The sequence below is a fragment of the Saimiri boliviensis genome, chromosome 2 (genome assembly GCF_048565385.1).
Source record: "Saimiri boliviensis isolate mSaiBol1 chromosome 2, mSaiBol1.pri, whole genome shotgun sequence".
Lineage (NCBI taxonomy): Eukaryota > Metazoa > Chordata > Mammalia > Primates > Cebidae > Saimiri > Saimiri boliviensis.
In genome coordinates this window covers 216,301,712-216,317,804 of record NC_133450.1, presented here as the reverse complement: position 1 = coordinate 216,317,804, position 16,093 = coordinate 216,301,712, and the positions used below count along the sequence as shown (strand labels likewise).

The 16,093-nt window shown below is 41.0% G+C and overlaps 1 protein-coding gene across 7 annotated transcripts in view; it reads left to right on the top strand.

The window, feature by feature from the left end:
• DENND1A (DENN domain containing 1A) overlaps nucleotides 1-16,093 on the top strand; it is a 546,222-nt gene that overhangs the window by 320,112 nt on the left and 210,017 nt on the right. For all 7 annotated transcript variants that reach the window (XM_074395320.1, XM_039474808.2, XM_039474809.2 and 4 more), the window contains one exon: nucleotides 5,040-5,085. In XM_074395320.1, the coding sequence (XP_074251421.1) occupies nucleotides 5,040-5,085 (46 nt within the window). The remainder of the gene's footprint in view (nucleotides 1-5,039; nucleotides 5,086-16,093) is intronic.

The following is a 16,093-nucleotide window of genomic DNA, read 5'->3' as shown; positions in this document are numbered from 1 at the left end:
AGTTTCCATATTCTTGCTTTTTCCTTGCTGGGAATTAGCTCATGCTATATAGAACTTACCTGTCAGAGTAGCACTTGGCCTCACAGACCTGGAACCAGGAGGACTGCTGAATAGTCCTTTTGGTACCCCGGTGCTCTTTTCTTTTCAGCTTAAGTACTGAGTATGTGCTGTGTGACATCTTGCACAGAGCTTGGGCTCTCTGTTCAGCAGCCCTGCGTCTGAAGTACGGCTTGACCACTGCCTAGCTGTGTGATCCTGGCACATTACTTTTATCTTTCTGAGCCTGTTTCGTAACGAAAATGTGACTTTTATCTTTCTGAGCCTGTTTCGTAACGAAAATGTGGATGATAGCACCACCTTGCAGAGTTCCCTTGAGAATTATGTATGTAATGCATAAAAGTGACTGAATTATAGTACCTCAATAAAAGTTCCTTTTCCTCTTAAGAGGATTCAGACTAAAGATTTATTCCGGTTAAAGATGATTCTATTGTGTCTGTCTCAAGACCAGCAACAGAACCCTTTCCCTTTTCAGGGGAAAAGGAAGAAAGAGTCACTTTTACTCTCCTATATGTAACTGATGAAATCAGTTAGTGCAGTAATTCCCAGAGAACAAAAGCTTCATACAGGACTACCTCATTCTGCTATACCAAGAGGTACAGTAGCATCCTACAATCGCTGTCAGCCATACAGCAGTTGTGACAGGGTTGTCATTACCTGCCTGTGCATAAATTTGGTAGTAACTGTTAATATTATCACTGCTTTAATTTAATTATGTGCATTGTTGAGTCTGCACATGTTTAATTGCCATTTAAAATGTCTTCAAAACTGCACTATGATTCAGCATTGAAATGTAAAGTCACTGTGAATGTTGAAAGGTGCCGGAGCAGAGAAGCAGAGTATATACATTTGCTGTTAGTGAAGCAGATATTCCCATTTATATTTTCTAGAACAGCAACAAATAAGTGCTTTCTTGGACCTAAACAGGAAGATCACTTCTAGTAGATGGATTTTTGTTTTGTTTTGTAACTGAGGTACCCTTGGAAAAACATGGACGTTTATGCCTCTGAATCAGAAAAGGATTCAGATGAGTTGGATTCTGAATATGAAGAAGTTTTTTTGGAAATAGCTTACCCAATTTATTTTGCTATGCTTTATTTTTAATATATGCCCAAGAGTGATAAAAGGTTTTTAAAAATTTGTCCAAGTGATCAGAAAGTCATGAACCATTGTTTCCTTGATAGTTTTTCCATTCTTGATGGTACATTAGAAAGGAAAGGCACCCTCCCTGAAGAAAGGAAAAAGCAACCCTGCTGAACTCAGTAGAGTATACAGGTGACAAGAGTATGCTTGGGAGTCAGAAATCCATGTGGAGAGGACATGTACATGTAAGCATCTCCCATTCATCCTGGCATCTTGAGCATTCTTGCTAGCAGTTTGGCAGATATTCTAGAGCGAGTATCCTACCGAACCAGGGCTGGAACAAGAAACCATTCTGTGGGTAATAGGAGAATGGGTCCAATGGTGCCAGCCATGCCAGTTGCTCAGAGAGAACCCTACTGTGTGCTGCTCTTGTGCTGGGTACCTCAGAGGTTGTCTCTAATCTCTACAACAATCCTGAAAGATTCCACTAGGCTAGATACTGCCTTTTTAGGAAACGTTTGCTAGAATATAACAAAAGATAAGAAACAGCCCTGTCCTTTAATTTTTAGTAATTCCATGTCTGGGAATTTGTGCACATGAAGGTGTTCATTTTTATCACAGTGTAACTTTAATAGTGAAAAGTTGGAAGCAGCTTAATGTCTACTCTAGAGATAACATTTGATAAATTACAATACATCCATACTTGGTGGAACATTATAGTCTTTAATAGTCACAAAGATTATAGAACAATCTGGGAAATGTTCATGTAGCCAATGAGAAAACAATACAATGTATGCACTTTATAATTTCAAAGATAGAAAGCTTTTTATTTGAGTCAGTAGTATTAGAAAGGAATCCAAAAGAAAAAGTAATTGTGTTAGGATAACATGTCACAGGTAGATGTTTTTCTCCCCAGACATTTACTTTAAAAATAAAATGACAAAGAAGAGGTTTCCAAGAAACTGAGTCAGTAGCTACAATCACTATTGAGGTATATTGAGAATAGAAATAATTTTCAGAGCATACCTAGAATTACCCAATTGCACAAGTACCACATTGAGATGTTCAGGAAATTCTGGATTTCATTTTCTTTTCTCTCAACACTTTGAATTCATAATTATGTATTTGCAGAGCAAACATGCAGTAGATTCAGGGGAGTATCTGAGGCTTTGTAAGTAAATGATGACAGTGTAAAAGGTATTTGTCCAAATTTGCATTCATACAAAACATGGAACTGCTATGATTTTAGAATAAATGTGTTTAAAATATTTTCTAAATACAGAGCTGTTGCAGTTCTAACAATACTTGGCTAAGAAAACTACATTTCTACGATAGGCCATAATTACTCTTTGGAAAATTATTGGGCTTTAAGAAATTCCTATCTAAAGATAGTTGAAGAATGAGTTCCATTTTGCCCTTTCTTGCATCTTCAGTCTCTTCTGTGAGGCCCCTTTTTCCTTTCAGGGTATCATTGGTTTTTATTGTAGGACAAAAGGGCATGGCATTAAAGTCTACATACGTAAGATCCTATGGTTAAGTTATACAAAGGGCTTTTGCTGTACATACTTATTTTCAGCCATTTGAATGTCTTTTTCTGTGTATTAACTTATTTGTTGGAATTTCAGTTCTACAGTTCTGGTTAAAACTCATGATCATTGGTCAATTGCATGATTAAATGTAGGAGATGGGAGAGGTGATAAGATTTAGTTAAACATTATGGATTTGAGCTTTCTCCCTTCTATGTGTTAGGCTGTGCTTCTGGTCACATTAATAAGTGGCCGTTTTTCTGGAATTTGTACTCTTCCTGCTTCCTTTCATTACATTAGGCAAGGTTCCACTAGATGAGACATTTGCAGTCTTAAGACTTCCTGCCAGGGTTCAGACTTTGTATTTTTGACATTGAAGCTGTCGTGTTCCTGAAGCTACTTAATTAGAAACACATTCATTTCAGTGTACACTGGAAAAAGCTTGGACAGCAGAGCCAGGCACACTGGGAAGTTTGAGCATTTGTGTGCGCACTGGGAAGTTTGAGCATTTGTGTAGCTGGCAGCTAAACTAATGGTTTACAGTTTAAGGGGGGGAAAAAATCACAGGGCATTTCTTTGCCCCTAGAAGTGAAGAGAAGCTGACTGTGCACAGCAGATACCTTTAAAAGGAAAAAAAAATAAAAATGAGAAAAGAAGAGGAAGAAAGAAAAGACAACTCCACTTTCACTGCAGTTGTGTGTATAGTTCTTTCTTTAGCTATTATCAAATACAAAAACCTTCTAGAATAGTTAGCAAACTGAGCTGCTAATATTCAAGTCTGTTTTACATGTTCCCAAGACATACTATATTACTGCTGAGATCTGTGGTAAGCAGGACATTTTATATTCTGGGGGAAGGAAGGATTTTTGCCTGAATTTTATTTGTTGAATGGAAATGAAGGAATTGTGCCCTTTCTTATTTTTAAATGTTTGAGCAATTTTAAAATGTACGTGTGATGTTTAGAAACCTTCCTTGCCTATCCATTGCTTTCAGGATAAAGCCTGAACTCCTTAGTATTCAGTTGAAAGCAAATCTCTCCTATCTCATTAGTCACCACTCCTTGTTTCTCCACTTTTTTTTCCCCCCAAAGAGTCATCACTGTCCAACTGCCTCTACTCTACCAGCTTCCCCAGAAGAAAAGTATCTGGTCACCCCAGTCTGAGTCAAGTATCTTTTCTCTAGGTTCACAAAATACCATCTGCACATTTCATAGGATATATCCCCTACTGGAGAGACAGATGGAAAAGTTGCCAGTCACACCCTTCCTTTCTATTCTTTGACCTCCCTCCCCTAACCCAGAGGAAAACATTACATGGGAAGTGAGCTTGGGGATTTCAGGTTCTATATCACTAAGTCAGTGTGGCACAAGAGAAGGAATGCATACTTCAGAGTCAGATCCCAGGTCTACCACTGACTTTGTTCTGGAGTATTTGGTAAGTGATGTAACCTCTTCAGGCCTAGTCCCTTCTCTGTAAAATGGGTTTTGTATCTACCTTGTGTGGTTGTTATGTGGATTAGAATAGAAGAATTTAAAGTTCCTCATGTAACGTCTAGCACATTTGTTATTGGTAGGTAACATTAATGATAACATGTATATATATATATATATATACACACACACACACACACACACTCTGACCCCTAAAACCAAAGACAGGACCAGTGTATCCAAAATGCCCAGGTTTTAAACCCACTGGAGTTGAGTTATTATGCTTTTGCTCAGTCACTGACTTAGGGAACCCACGGCTCTGTGAATGAAGCAGTTGGCAGAGGCTTTCTGAATTATAGTGTCACGGGATGGCATGTGTACAACTGGGAGGAGATGCTTGCTGGCACCTTTCCAAACACTTTGTCCAATCAGAATGGACAGTTAGATCACATCTTGATGACAGAGGAAGCAGCAAATACAAAATATTCTTCTGTGAAACACATTATGCCCTTCATCCAACCTTAACTGCTTTTTCTGTTGTAATCATGGCAATAATCGTTCCCATTTGTATTAGAACTCTGCTGATCACTTAACATATATTTTCTTTGATTCTATTAACAACATGCTGGCTCAAATCCAGGATTCCATTTTAAAGATAAGGCAACTGAGGCTGTGCAGTTGCTGAGTTGCTCTTTAGGGGCTGATACCAAGGTTGATGCTCTTCCTGCTACCCATGCTGTTTCCAGTGCTGCCCACGTTTTGAAATTCTTCTGAAGTTTCTAGGCTTGGGAACAAAATGTCATATTAGGATTTTGTTGTGAAAGGAAATGTAACTGTGCATACGTTTATTAAAACAGTTTTTCTCCAAATAGTGAACCATCTGTAATTTTCTGTCAGAAGCAACAGACATTAAAGCAGCTGTGTGTCTCTGTTTCTCTTCACAGTGCTCCCATGCCCTACCTCATAGGAATCCATTTAAGTTTAATGGAGGTAAGTTGGCTTCTTTCCTCCCCAGTTGGCTCTACCTGGGGCTTTGTTTCATTGTGTGGCGGTGGAGAGACCAGTCTCAGGAATCACAGCTCTGCACATGGGGGCTTGCTGACGCAGCACCTCCCAGGTGCACAGAGCTGGGCGTTTAGCTTGGACACTTTTTACTGGGCTCTTGTTTCCAGGGTTTTCCCACTTTGCCCAGAGACTGTGGATTTTCATGGGTTGAGGGAGTGAGAGTCAAGGATGCAGGAGGAAAGGGTTCTTTAAGGGTTTGAATGAGGGAAGGAAGATGATTTGCATTTCAAAATGTTTATTCTAATCACTATAGCAATATTGCATTCTTCATGGCAGTAAATGTGATATAAAATGTATATAGAATCATGAGGAAGGAAATTAAATTATCCGTGATACCATTATTCCAGATTGAACCATTGTTAGCATCTTACTAGTCTCCCTTTAGTCTTTATTCCCTAAATATTTGTTTTGTATAAATATGCATAATTGATATGCTTTATAATTTTATGACTTTAATTTTAATTCCCATGGCTTGGGAATTTCTACATGTTTTTCTCTACTCTCAGTAATAATTTTTAATTTGCCACCTATCATTCCCACTATTTGGATATACCGCAATGTAACCATTTTCCTACTGTTGGACGCTGAGATTGTTTATAATTTTTCACTATTATAAATAGCATTTCAGCGAACATCTTTATGCATAAGGCTTTATCTGCATTTTGCCTCATTTCCTTAGCATAGAACCCCTAAAGTAGAAATGCTTGGTCAAAGCTATGCATCGGATGCCAGATTGCTTTCTGTATGGCTGTACCAATTAGATAGCAATTCTTTTAAAGCACTTTTCTGTGCTTTTGTAAGTGTCATTAGTTTGTAGACAAGTACCCCTAAGCCCTTTCCTCCTCAGGAGAGAGCTTTAATTTGTGCTAGAGCAAAAGGAGGCATGGGGAGGGGGTTTGCCTGTGTTGCACAGGAGATAAGCTCTCAGAGGGAAAATCTACAGCCATGTCCGTCTGCGGTGGTGCTTTGCATGTCTTGAAGGAAGTGCTACTTCTCTTCTTCTGTTCCCTTCATTTCACGTCGACGAGGACCACCTGCTTCACTAACTGTTGCACACTGTGCTATTGTGCTTACGAAAATGAAAGAAGTTGGTTATCGAAAAACCTGTTTGTTTGACATTGAGAATCTTGATCAAAATAGACCACAGAAATCTGCTCAAATTTCTAATTTGACAGGCCGGCCATGTGGCTCCTACATTCTGTTAACAGTTCCTCCTTGTCATCACCCAGCCCTAAGCACATACAGTACACAGTTTATGGACTATCTGGGATGATGTATTTAGATCAGATTGAAGAGATTTCTTCTGTGTTTTACCTTTATTTGTCAAGTTTGGGGGGGTCTATTCAAAGCTCCCGTATGAAAAATTGAAATTCAAAGTGAATGCTTTCCAATGAACTGTTAGTGCCAATTGCTGTAGAGTTTGAAACACTAATATAACGACTATTTGGTCTATCAGAGTCCACAGTTCCCTCCCGCCTGCCTCTCCTCCTGCCTTGCAGACTGCTCCAGCACAGGCTTTTTCAGACTCCTTTTTATGTCCCAACGCCTCAGCATTCTCCGAGTTTCTAGTTGTGTCTTTCTTTTCTTTACTACATGCCCTCTAGTCACCCTCTTTAAGGCCTTTTGCTTCCGCTACCTGGTCAATGTCAGTGACTCAGCTGGGATTCCAGCACTGGTCTGCCTGTCTCTGAACTTCAGGTCCCAAGTTTCAAGTGCCAATTGGATTTCACCTAGATGTACTACCGATGTCTCCCCCAAACAATTTATTACACATACACTCACTCACACAAACACACTCTCTCTGTCTCTAAGCAACTCCACTCCCCTTCCTGTGTTCCTGGTCCCTGTGAATGGTACCACTGCCTTCAACAGCAACAAAGTGGGACACACTGATCATGGCTGACATGGCTGAATGCTCTTCTTCCTTGTCCTCTCTAAATACTCACGAAGCTCTGAAATGTCTCTCTCCCTGTTCTTTCCTCACTGCCTTCATTGACACTTTACTTTCTTGGATTCTTGCAAAAGCCTTATTCATTTGATAAACAACACGAGGGCCTTTTATGTTCCAAGCATTTTGCTAGGTCCTGGAGGTATGAGGAAGAATAGAAAGCTCAGTGCATAGTCATAATGTTGCATGGGTTGCCCTCCAGCCAGTCACTGGATAATCATGGGCCACATAATACTTGGGAAGGAGCCTTCCAGCCTCCCCTGCACGTCCCTGGGTTCTGCACAGTCTTTCCGTTGCTGTCAAGCCTTCTGCCCGATCACTGTCCCATGTTAGCCCATGCTCTTGCTGATCCCTAAACATATCCACATTCCCACCACTTTGCATGCATCAGCCCTGCCCTTCTCCACCATTCCAAGAAGCCCTCCTGTTTTGTTGTCTCCTCTCACTTATGGTGTCTCTTCTCTGAATAATAGCTGTTTACTTCCTTGTCCCTCTCCATCATCCTCGGGAGCATGAGTTCTTAGGGAACAAGGACTGTGCATCATTCATTCACTGTGGTATCTTCAGCACCTATCTGGATGCCACACAGGTGGTATTCTCTGAGCACATGCTTTCTGAAAAGAAGTGCTGAGTGAATGCTTGGAAAGCTGTGATCTGGAGCACATTTAGAAGCCCTCTAATAGGCATCACTGTTTTCAGGCAACCCAATGCCATAATTTTACTTACAGGTGCGGGAAGTAAATTTTTTACTTTTTATATAATTGTAAGTAATTTAAAATAAGGCCTTTTGTAGTAAAACATGCAGTATAAAATATGCATACATTTTGCAGCTGAAACTTGAGACAGAGTTTTGCACTTACATGAATGGGTGCAGGTCTCTTCTGCTGAGCCTTTGAAGGGCGTTAAGGGAGAAGGCTCAGGAAGCACTGGCCAAGATAGATCTTAGCCCCATTGATTGACAGGGGAGGAGTTTGCTGTGCTGAACTCCTGTGTAGTCAGCACAAAAAAACAAAAATGGGAATTGCCCCACTCTTGAAACCAGCCGAGACACTTTCTGAACAAAGAAGTGTTTCCTGGGTGTGTAGGGCAGCCGTGGACTACTAAATCTTAGAATTCAGTCTCCTGACTTCCTCTCTTGAATTTCAGCTGAGATTCCCCGTGCCCTAGTTGTGCTTTCTGATGGGGTTTATCTAGTTCGGTTGTACCCTTCAGGTAAAGGGATGCTTCGCTTTCAGTTCCTGCAGGAACCTCCAGCTCAGACTTGGGGCCAAAGGAAAGCTCTTTAAGGAAGGTACTCAGGAAGGCCTATCTCTTCTTGCTACACTAGTTTTCTTACTGGCAATTCAGCAAAAGGCTTATTTTTGACTGTCTTGTTATTTTTTCTTGAAAGCTATAGGCACCTTATTATGCCTTTGCATATGTGCCAGAATTTTTTAAACTTCAAATGAATGTGGCAGATGTTCATAAAAGTTTAGAAAAAGCTACCATAGGAAGACTTTTTAACCATTTTTATGACACTCAAATTCGTTGCACAAAAAGAAATATAAATTACAAACTTGCATTCTTATTTTTAAAAAGGTTATTTTGGGGAAAGACCTAATTCTGGTTCATGCTCTTGCAGGATGCCATAAGGTAACCTAGTCGCCTTACAGAGTCCACCTTCCTCCCAAAGTGACAAATGTATACCTGATCACCATTCTTCTCTCTCCTTCTGCCTGTTTATAGTCTCTCTCTCATTTAAGCAATCTGAGGCTAGTGGCATGTTAGCAGAATAGCCAAGGGTATTGGCATAGACCTAGTTTCTTCTTGGAGAGAATGATCGTGTTAGCTGGCAGCTAGGAAATCCCAAAACACGGCCAGATTCCACAGTGACTGTCCTTTCATTCAAGCGATCTCAATTTAGCTCAAAAGACATTTATGCAGCCCCTCTTCTGTGCCATCTCTGGTAGCAGGTGCCAGGTCATGTCTGGTTGATGGTGCTTCTCCTGTTTGATAATTGAAGACCTGTACACAAACAATGCTTTGTGTACAGACCTCAGAGTGACATGAAGGATGTATCCAGAAGGTATTTTCTATCATTCTCCATGGTGGGATGGTCAGGAATGAGAAGGGAAAGGTGACATCAGTGACATTTCCAGACAGAGGCTCAGGTGGCTTATAAATGAAGCTTCACCCATGCACGGGGCAGTGAAGTAGAGCAGTTAGAATGTGGCACCCCTACTTCCTGCTCACGTGATCATGGACAAGGTAATTGACCTTTGAGTCTCCGTTTTTTCACCTGAAAACTGAGGATAATGGCTGTGTCCCACTTATGGGATCATTGGGAGGATCCAGGGAGATAGTGCCTATCAGATGCCCAGCATAGTACCTGCACATAAAGAGCTCAACAAAGGTCAGTAATCCTTGCTGGTTTTACTTCTTCAGTGGCCTTCAAGCGACTTCTATTGTTAAGCTGATGGCTTTGAAACTGTGTTTTAGGAGCTCTTGGGTTCCCAGGATCATCATCCTCGTATCCTAGGGAAAGACAGTTTCAACACAGTTGGTTTGTGCCTGCCTCGTTTTCTCCTGGTCTGCAATGCAGAGGCATGTACCAGGCTTGGGAGTGACACTTCTGTAGAATTTGACAAATGTACTTCCACACCCCTACTTGACCGCTTCCCTGCTGTGCTAACTCCAGCCATGATACTTCGTCTTTCCGTATCTTACCTTCTACCTCTCTGAGAGCGGAGTCCTGTATATGGACAGCATATCCCAGTGTCTGGCATTTGGTAGGGACACAGCATACGTTCCTTTCCACAACAGAGTTCTGAGAGCCTTCTGTGAACCAGGCACCGTGTTTATACTAGGTGCTCTGTATAAAAATGGTGAATGTGATATAATCTCCACCTTCACAGGGTTTTGTCTAGACCAGATACAGAAAAATATAACGCGATTGTCGTGAATTTGGGATGCTGTAAGCTCTGGGAGGAGAGACGCTGACACTAGCCTTGAGAATAATGCTTCTCAGGGAAGAGAATGCCCACACTGAAACCTAGCAGATAAATACAAGAATTAAGTAAACCAGGAAATAGAGAGCAGCATCTGCAAAGACTTAGGTGTAGGCAAAGGGGGCTTTCCAGGAGGTATGAGTAGTTCAGCCTCTGATAGGAGCTTGAGCTGAGGTAGGCAGGCCGAGGCCAGCCCATCCACGGCTTTGGAAGCTGCAGTAAAGAGTCTGAGCTTTATAGGGCAATGGAGAGCCATTGAAGGGTGTAAATAGAGGAGGGACATGGTCAGGCCTTCTCCTTCTGGGCCACTAGAAACACAGTCCTTCCATATAAAATGCTTGGAAACCACTTAACCACGTTAATAAAGTAAATTGATATTTGCAAAGATCAAGGTAATTCTTAAGGAAATTGCACACTGAAAACATGTACATAAAATTCAGATGGGTCAGTATCCCAAATTTGAGCTTCTAAATGGTTCCTTTGCTACCAAGCTGTGACAGAGGCGTTGGGAGTGATGGCTTTCTTCAAAGTTTTAAGCACCACTTTTACTAGATTGTGTCTTTTCTTCTCTGTTTTCAAGTACATTTTATGAATTAGCTTTTCTTTCTACACCTCAGTTTAAGGGTATGAATTTATTTTATATACTAAGTGGTAGTTCAAGGCAGTAGGAGCAGGGGCAGTGAGACCCAGGGGCCAGCTGGCAGGCCCCCAACTGCTTCTCCCCTCCCGTGGAATTTCAAGAGGCATGTGATGGGCGCATGGGGAGCTCCTGGCATTCTCCTTTCACCATCATTTGTCTAGGAAGGCTCAGCCATGGGTCCCTAGAAGCCTAGTTTTGCAAATATACAAGTGCTTAAAACAGCACTAAGCCACCATTCGGAGGAAAGCATCCAGGTGCCAAATCAAAGCTCCTCTTGGTCTCTGGGATCCAGAGGCCACATTTATCTGTGTCTGCAGTGAGGTTCCCGATTTAATTCTGGAGCTTTTACACAAAATAATAGGATTTACTTATTTACAGGCAAGGGAAAGTAATGGGTATTTTTTTTCCTTTGCATTTCAAAGAACTGGAATTTCTGTCAATTGAGTTGGACTATTTTAACGTTTTTTTCTTTTCATTTTTTCCCCTGGCATAGAAAGTCTTTCATGCTTTGTTCCTTTCTCTCTCTCTCTCTCTCTTTTTTTTTTAATATTTATTTTTAAACAGAATGAAGAAGAGTGTTTCTTGTTTACCATTGTACCATTTTGCTTCTTTGCAGGACTCCACATGTAGACAGAAGTAAGATGTAGTTCACATTTGTTAGTGCTACAATTGATGCAAAAATTCTGAGCCATAGTTACATCCAGGTATAAATGGTGACTTGTGTATGTGTCATCACAGGAATAGACATGTTCCATGTGACATTTGTTAGTGCCAAGTGATCATATTCTTGCTTTATTAAAAAACAGCCTGGGCAACACCATGAGACCTCATCTCTACATAAAATTAAAAAAAAAAAAAATTATCCAGGTATGGTGACATGCAGCTGTAGTCCCAGCTACTTAGAAGGCTGAGGCAAGAGGATCACTCAAGCCACGCCCAGGAGTTCGAGGCTGCAGTGAGCCATAATTGCACCATTGCATTCCAGTCTGGGTGACAGAGAAAGACCCTGTCTCACAATAACATGAAATAAAAGGTGATATTTGCATGATAAATCTCACCTGGTAGTTTCATTCATAGGTTCATGGCAAGAAAGGGAAAAGTTTGGAGGAGACTTGAACATCTTTTGAGTACTTGCCAACCACTGTGCTGAGGTCTTGACCTGTTTTCATATTTGAGCATTCCTCAGACTCCCTGTGAAGTAGTAGATATCCATACTTGCAGATGGGGAAGCTGAGGCTCTGAGAGGTAAAATATAGTCAGCCTTCTGCATGCACAGTTTCCATGTGCACAGATTCAGCCAACCACAGATCAAAAATATTTCAGAAAAAAATGTATAAAAGAATATAAATTAAAAAGCCAATATAGTATTGGCTCTTGTATAATATTTGTATAATTGTTTCATAATAGTGGTTATATACAGTATCACAACTATTTAACATTTACATTGTATTCGGTATTATAAGTTATCTAGAGACAATTTAAAGTATACAGGAGTATGTGCATTGGTTATATGCAAACATTATACCATTTTATATCAGAGACTTGAGCATCTGCAGATAGTGGTATCCATAGACGCACTGGAACCAATCCCCTTCAGATACTGAGGGATGACTGTAATTTGTACTCAGGGCTTCAGTTATAAGGGATTTATCAGCCCCCAGAGCCTCTGCTCTGTGTACCCTCTCATCAGGCCATGTAGATTATGCCTGTGCTATCCCACTCCTGGGCAGAGTTCCCCACCTGTCCTGGGCTTTTCCTTCTCAGTGCTGTGCACTGGGGATTGTGGTGAGAAGGGGAAAGGAGGGCTTGCAGCTGGCGGCCCCGTACTCCTCCATACTCCTCCTCCAGAGGCAAGCGGTGAATATACTTGTGACTGGGACCTGGTTACTTGGCCTGGTCAGTCTCCACTCTTTTAACTGTAAAATTAAATTGATACAATCCATATCAAAGAGTTTTGAGAATTAACTGATAAAGTTTCTTAAATTAAATCAAACATGAAGAGCTTTTTAAAACTACTGTGCCAAACATTCATCTTCCTTGTTAGTAGTATAAAAATAAGAGGCATAGTTTAAATCAGTGAAACCCTGGATGGAGATTGCTTTATTTTGTAAAGAAAAAGGTAATTGAACAGTAGCTTGGCCCTGGAGTTTTCTTAGCATGCTGTTTGTTCTCACGTACAGTCATCACGTATAAGTCTGGTTCCATCCAGAAGGTTCATATTGCAAATGTAGCAGGCTCTGCTCACCTTAGGCCTTGAGGAAAGCCCTGGGTTGAGTGGATGGATTTCCCTTAGAAACTGTCTCCTCTTCACAGTAAGCATTTGCTTTTAAAATGAGCATGAATCTCAAATGCCATTTATCCTAATGTTGGAATTAGTTAATATGAAACAATTTAAAGCTTTAGTAGTAATTTATGTAATGAAAGGGAACAAGTACTTCTGGCTGAGTTAAGTATCTCTTGTACTCAGTACATTTTCAATCTAATTTGTCATGATGGAAACATTCTCATGTGAGATGGAATAGCCCTCTGTTACAGATGAGAAAAACTCAGTAATGAGTAGAATCCCAGTAGAAAATGTGAAACCATCATTGATGCTTTCGTTTTTGTATTTTCCTATCATGATTTATGTCATTATATATAGGTTGCATTTAGCAATGTAAACACTGGCTTCAGAGAAAACTTAAAAGTTTCTAAGTTGTTACCAAGAGAAGCTTTAATGAGTCAAATTCTTGCCAGATTGAGGTAAGGAGCAGTGGGCAGCAAGCAGCGGGAATGTGTAACAGAGTCTTGGGCACTAGAGTCTGCACCTGGGTTCATATTCTAGTTTCACCACTATTAGGTCACTTCAAACAAGCTCCTTTTTTTTTTTTTTTTTTTTTTGGTGGGGGGGAGGTGACAGATTCTCACTTTGTTACCCAGGCTGGAGTGCAGTGGTGCCATCTCAGCTCACTGCATCCTCCGCCTCCTGGGTGCAAGAGTGATTCTTCTGCCTCGGCGTTCTGAGTAGCTGGGACTACAGGCATGCACCACCGTGCCCAACCTAAACAAACTCCTTTGTTTAAATTGGAAATCAGTTTCTCAGGTGAAAAGGGTATGGTTGGCCGGGCACAATGGCTACTCCTGTAATGCCAGCCCTTTGGGAGGCCGAGGCAGGTGGATCACCTGAGGTCAGGAGTTTGAGACCAGCCTGGCCAACATGGTGAAACCCTGTCTCTACTAAAAATACAAAAATTAGTCGGGCGTGGTGGCATGCACCTGTAGTCCCAGCTACTCTGGAGGCTGAGGCACGAGAATCACTTGAACCTGTGAGGCAGAGGTTGCAGTGAGCTGAGATCATGCTACTACACTCCAGCCTGGGTGACAGAGTGAGAATCCATCTCAAAAAAAAAAAAAAAAAGGAGGGAAGAGGATGTAGTTACTACATCACTCAGTTGACCGGTTTGCACAAAACTGCTGTTATGCTATCCTCTTAAGAAATGCCTGTTGGAAATAGGCATAATAATCTTGACCATTGAATGAGGGTCTAGTACTAATGTGCATGGCACTTTGGCCATGTAATTTCTAATTGCCACCACTTTGAGGGAGGTGCCCCTGTTTTGCAGATGGGTATGTTAAGGTGCTTCATGGAGCCCCAGACTCCTCACTGGTAAAGTAGGTAGAGACCCCTTTTCATAGGAGTTTTCAGTGAAGAGTAAATAAGAAAGTACATGAAAACACTCAGATTGGTGCCTGACACATAGTGGGTGCCAAATAAATGGAAGTGATTATCAGTATTATATAGGTGTAGAATTGATACACTCTCCTTACAAAGAAAGCTAAAAGACTTACCTACCTAAGATTGACTCTGCCCTCCTTTTTCAGCCTGTGTTTTTATTTTTCTAATGAGTGACTTTTTCTAAACGGATATTAGCTTAAACTTACTTTTTAACTGAGCCCAGTGACGTAAGACTGTTGACTTCATAAACTCCTTGCAAGTGATTAGGAGCAGGGCCATTGTGGGAGCTCAGAGACCAGCAGTATGATGATTGAAGAGCCATACCCTTGGCCTAGACAAATCCAACTTGAAATATAGGTGCATGTGGTTTTGTTTAACACCATGCTCAGCCGACTCATGGTATGGGTTTGCAACCAGGAGACATTTGTTGTTGATATGTGAGGTCACCACAGTAGGGGTGTTTGTCAACCAAATTAAACTTCCTCTTAATGACCTAAAATAATTGATTTGGAAGGCTGTTAAATGGGCCAGGGTAATGTGTAAGCAAGCTGAAATCCGGCATTTTCTGCACAAATTAATGCATGTTGTTGTTCTGTTTGTTTTTGTGTTGCTTTTGTTGGGGACAATGTGGCTGGACCCTGGGCTTTTTGAGCAGGCAGTGAACCTGAGTTTGAATCCCAGCTCTGCCATTTCTCTCTCTCTAATTTGTGCAAGTCACTTAACGTCTGTGGGTGTGTGCCTTAACATCCCTGTCAGCAAAATGAGGGCACCTACCATAAAGTGATGACAATTAGAAATAACATGACCAAAGTGCCATGAACATTACTAGGCCATCACCCACTAGTAGCTATTATTGTTAATAAAATATTTCCAATAGGCATCTCAAGAAGATAGCTTATCAATAGGTTTGTACAAAGTGGTCAAACTGTGATGTAGTATACCTTTTTTTCCCCCTGCAAAACTAATTGCTCCACACACTATTCTCTGTACTAAAGTTAAACATCCAGAGAGAAAAGTGTGATTTAAAATGGGGTCTATAGATCTCTCTTTACATAATATTTGATTCTCAGCTGATTTCAAGATGAACTTAAAGTTGGATATTTAAGATATACCCTGTTTAGGCTACAAAAGAAGTAGGTTTTTTCTTGGGTTATTGGATTCAGACTTTTTTTTTTTTTTTTTTTTTTTTTTTTTTTTGAGACGGCATCTTATTCTGTCACCCAGGCTGGAGTGCAGTGGCGCAATCTTAGCTCACTGCAACCTCTGACTCCCAGGTTCAAGTGATTCTTCTGCGTCAGCCTCCCAAGTAGCTGAGACTACAGGTGTGTGCCACCATACCCAGTTAATTTTTTGTATTTTTGGTAGAGACGAGGTTTCAATATGTTAGACAGGATGATCTCTATCTCCCGATCTGGTGATCTGCCTGCCTCCGCCTCCCAATGTGCTAGGATTACAGGCGTGAGCCACCGCACACAGGATTCATGCATTTATAATCTAAGTTCAGGCCTTTGCAGGTAAAGCTTGGGACCACCATTCTATGTTTGTTTAGAAACAAAGGCATTGGCTCTGGGCTTTTCTGAAGTATGATGAACAGTGACACTAGAGTTTTGTTTTGTGGGTGGAAGTTTGCAGCATCCCTGAGG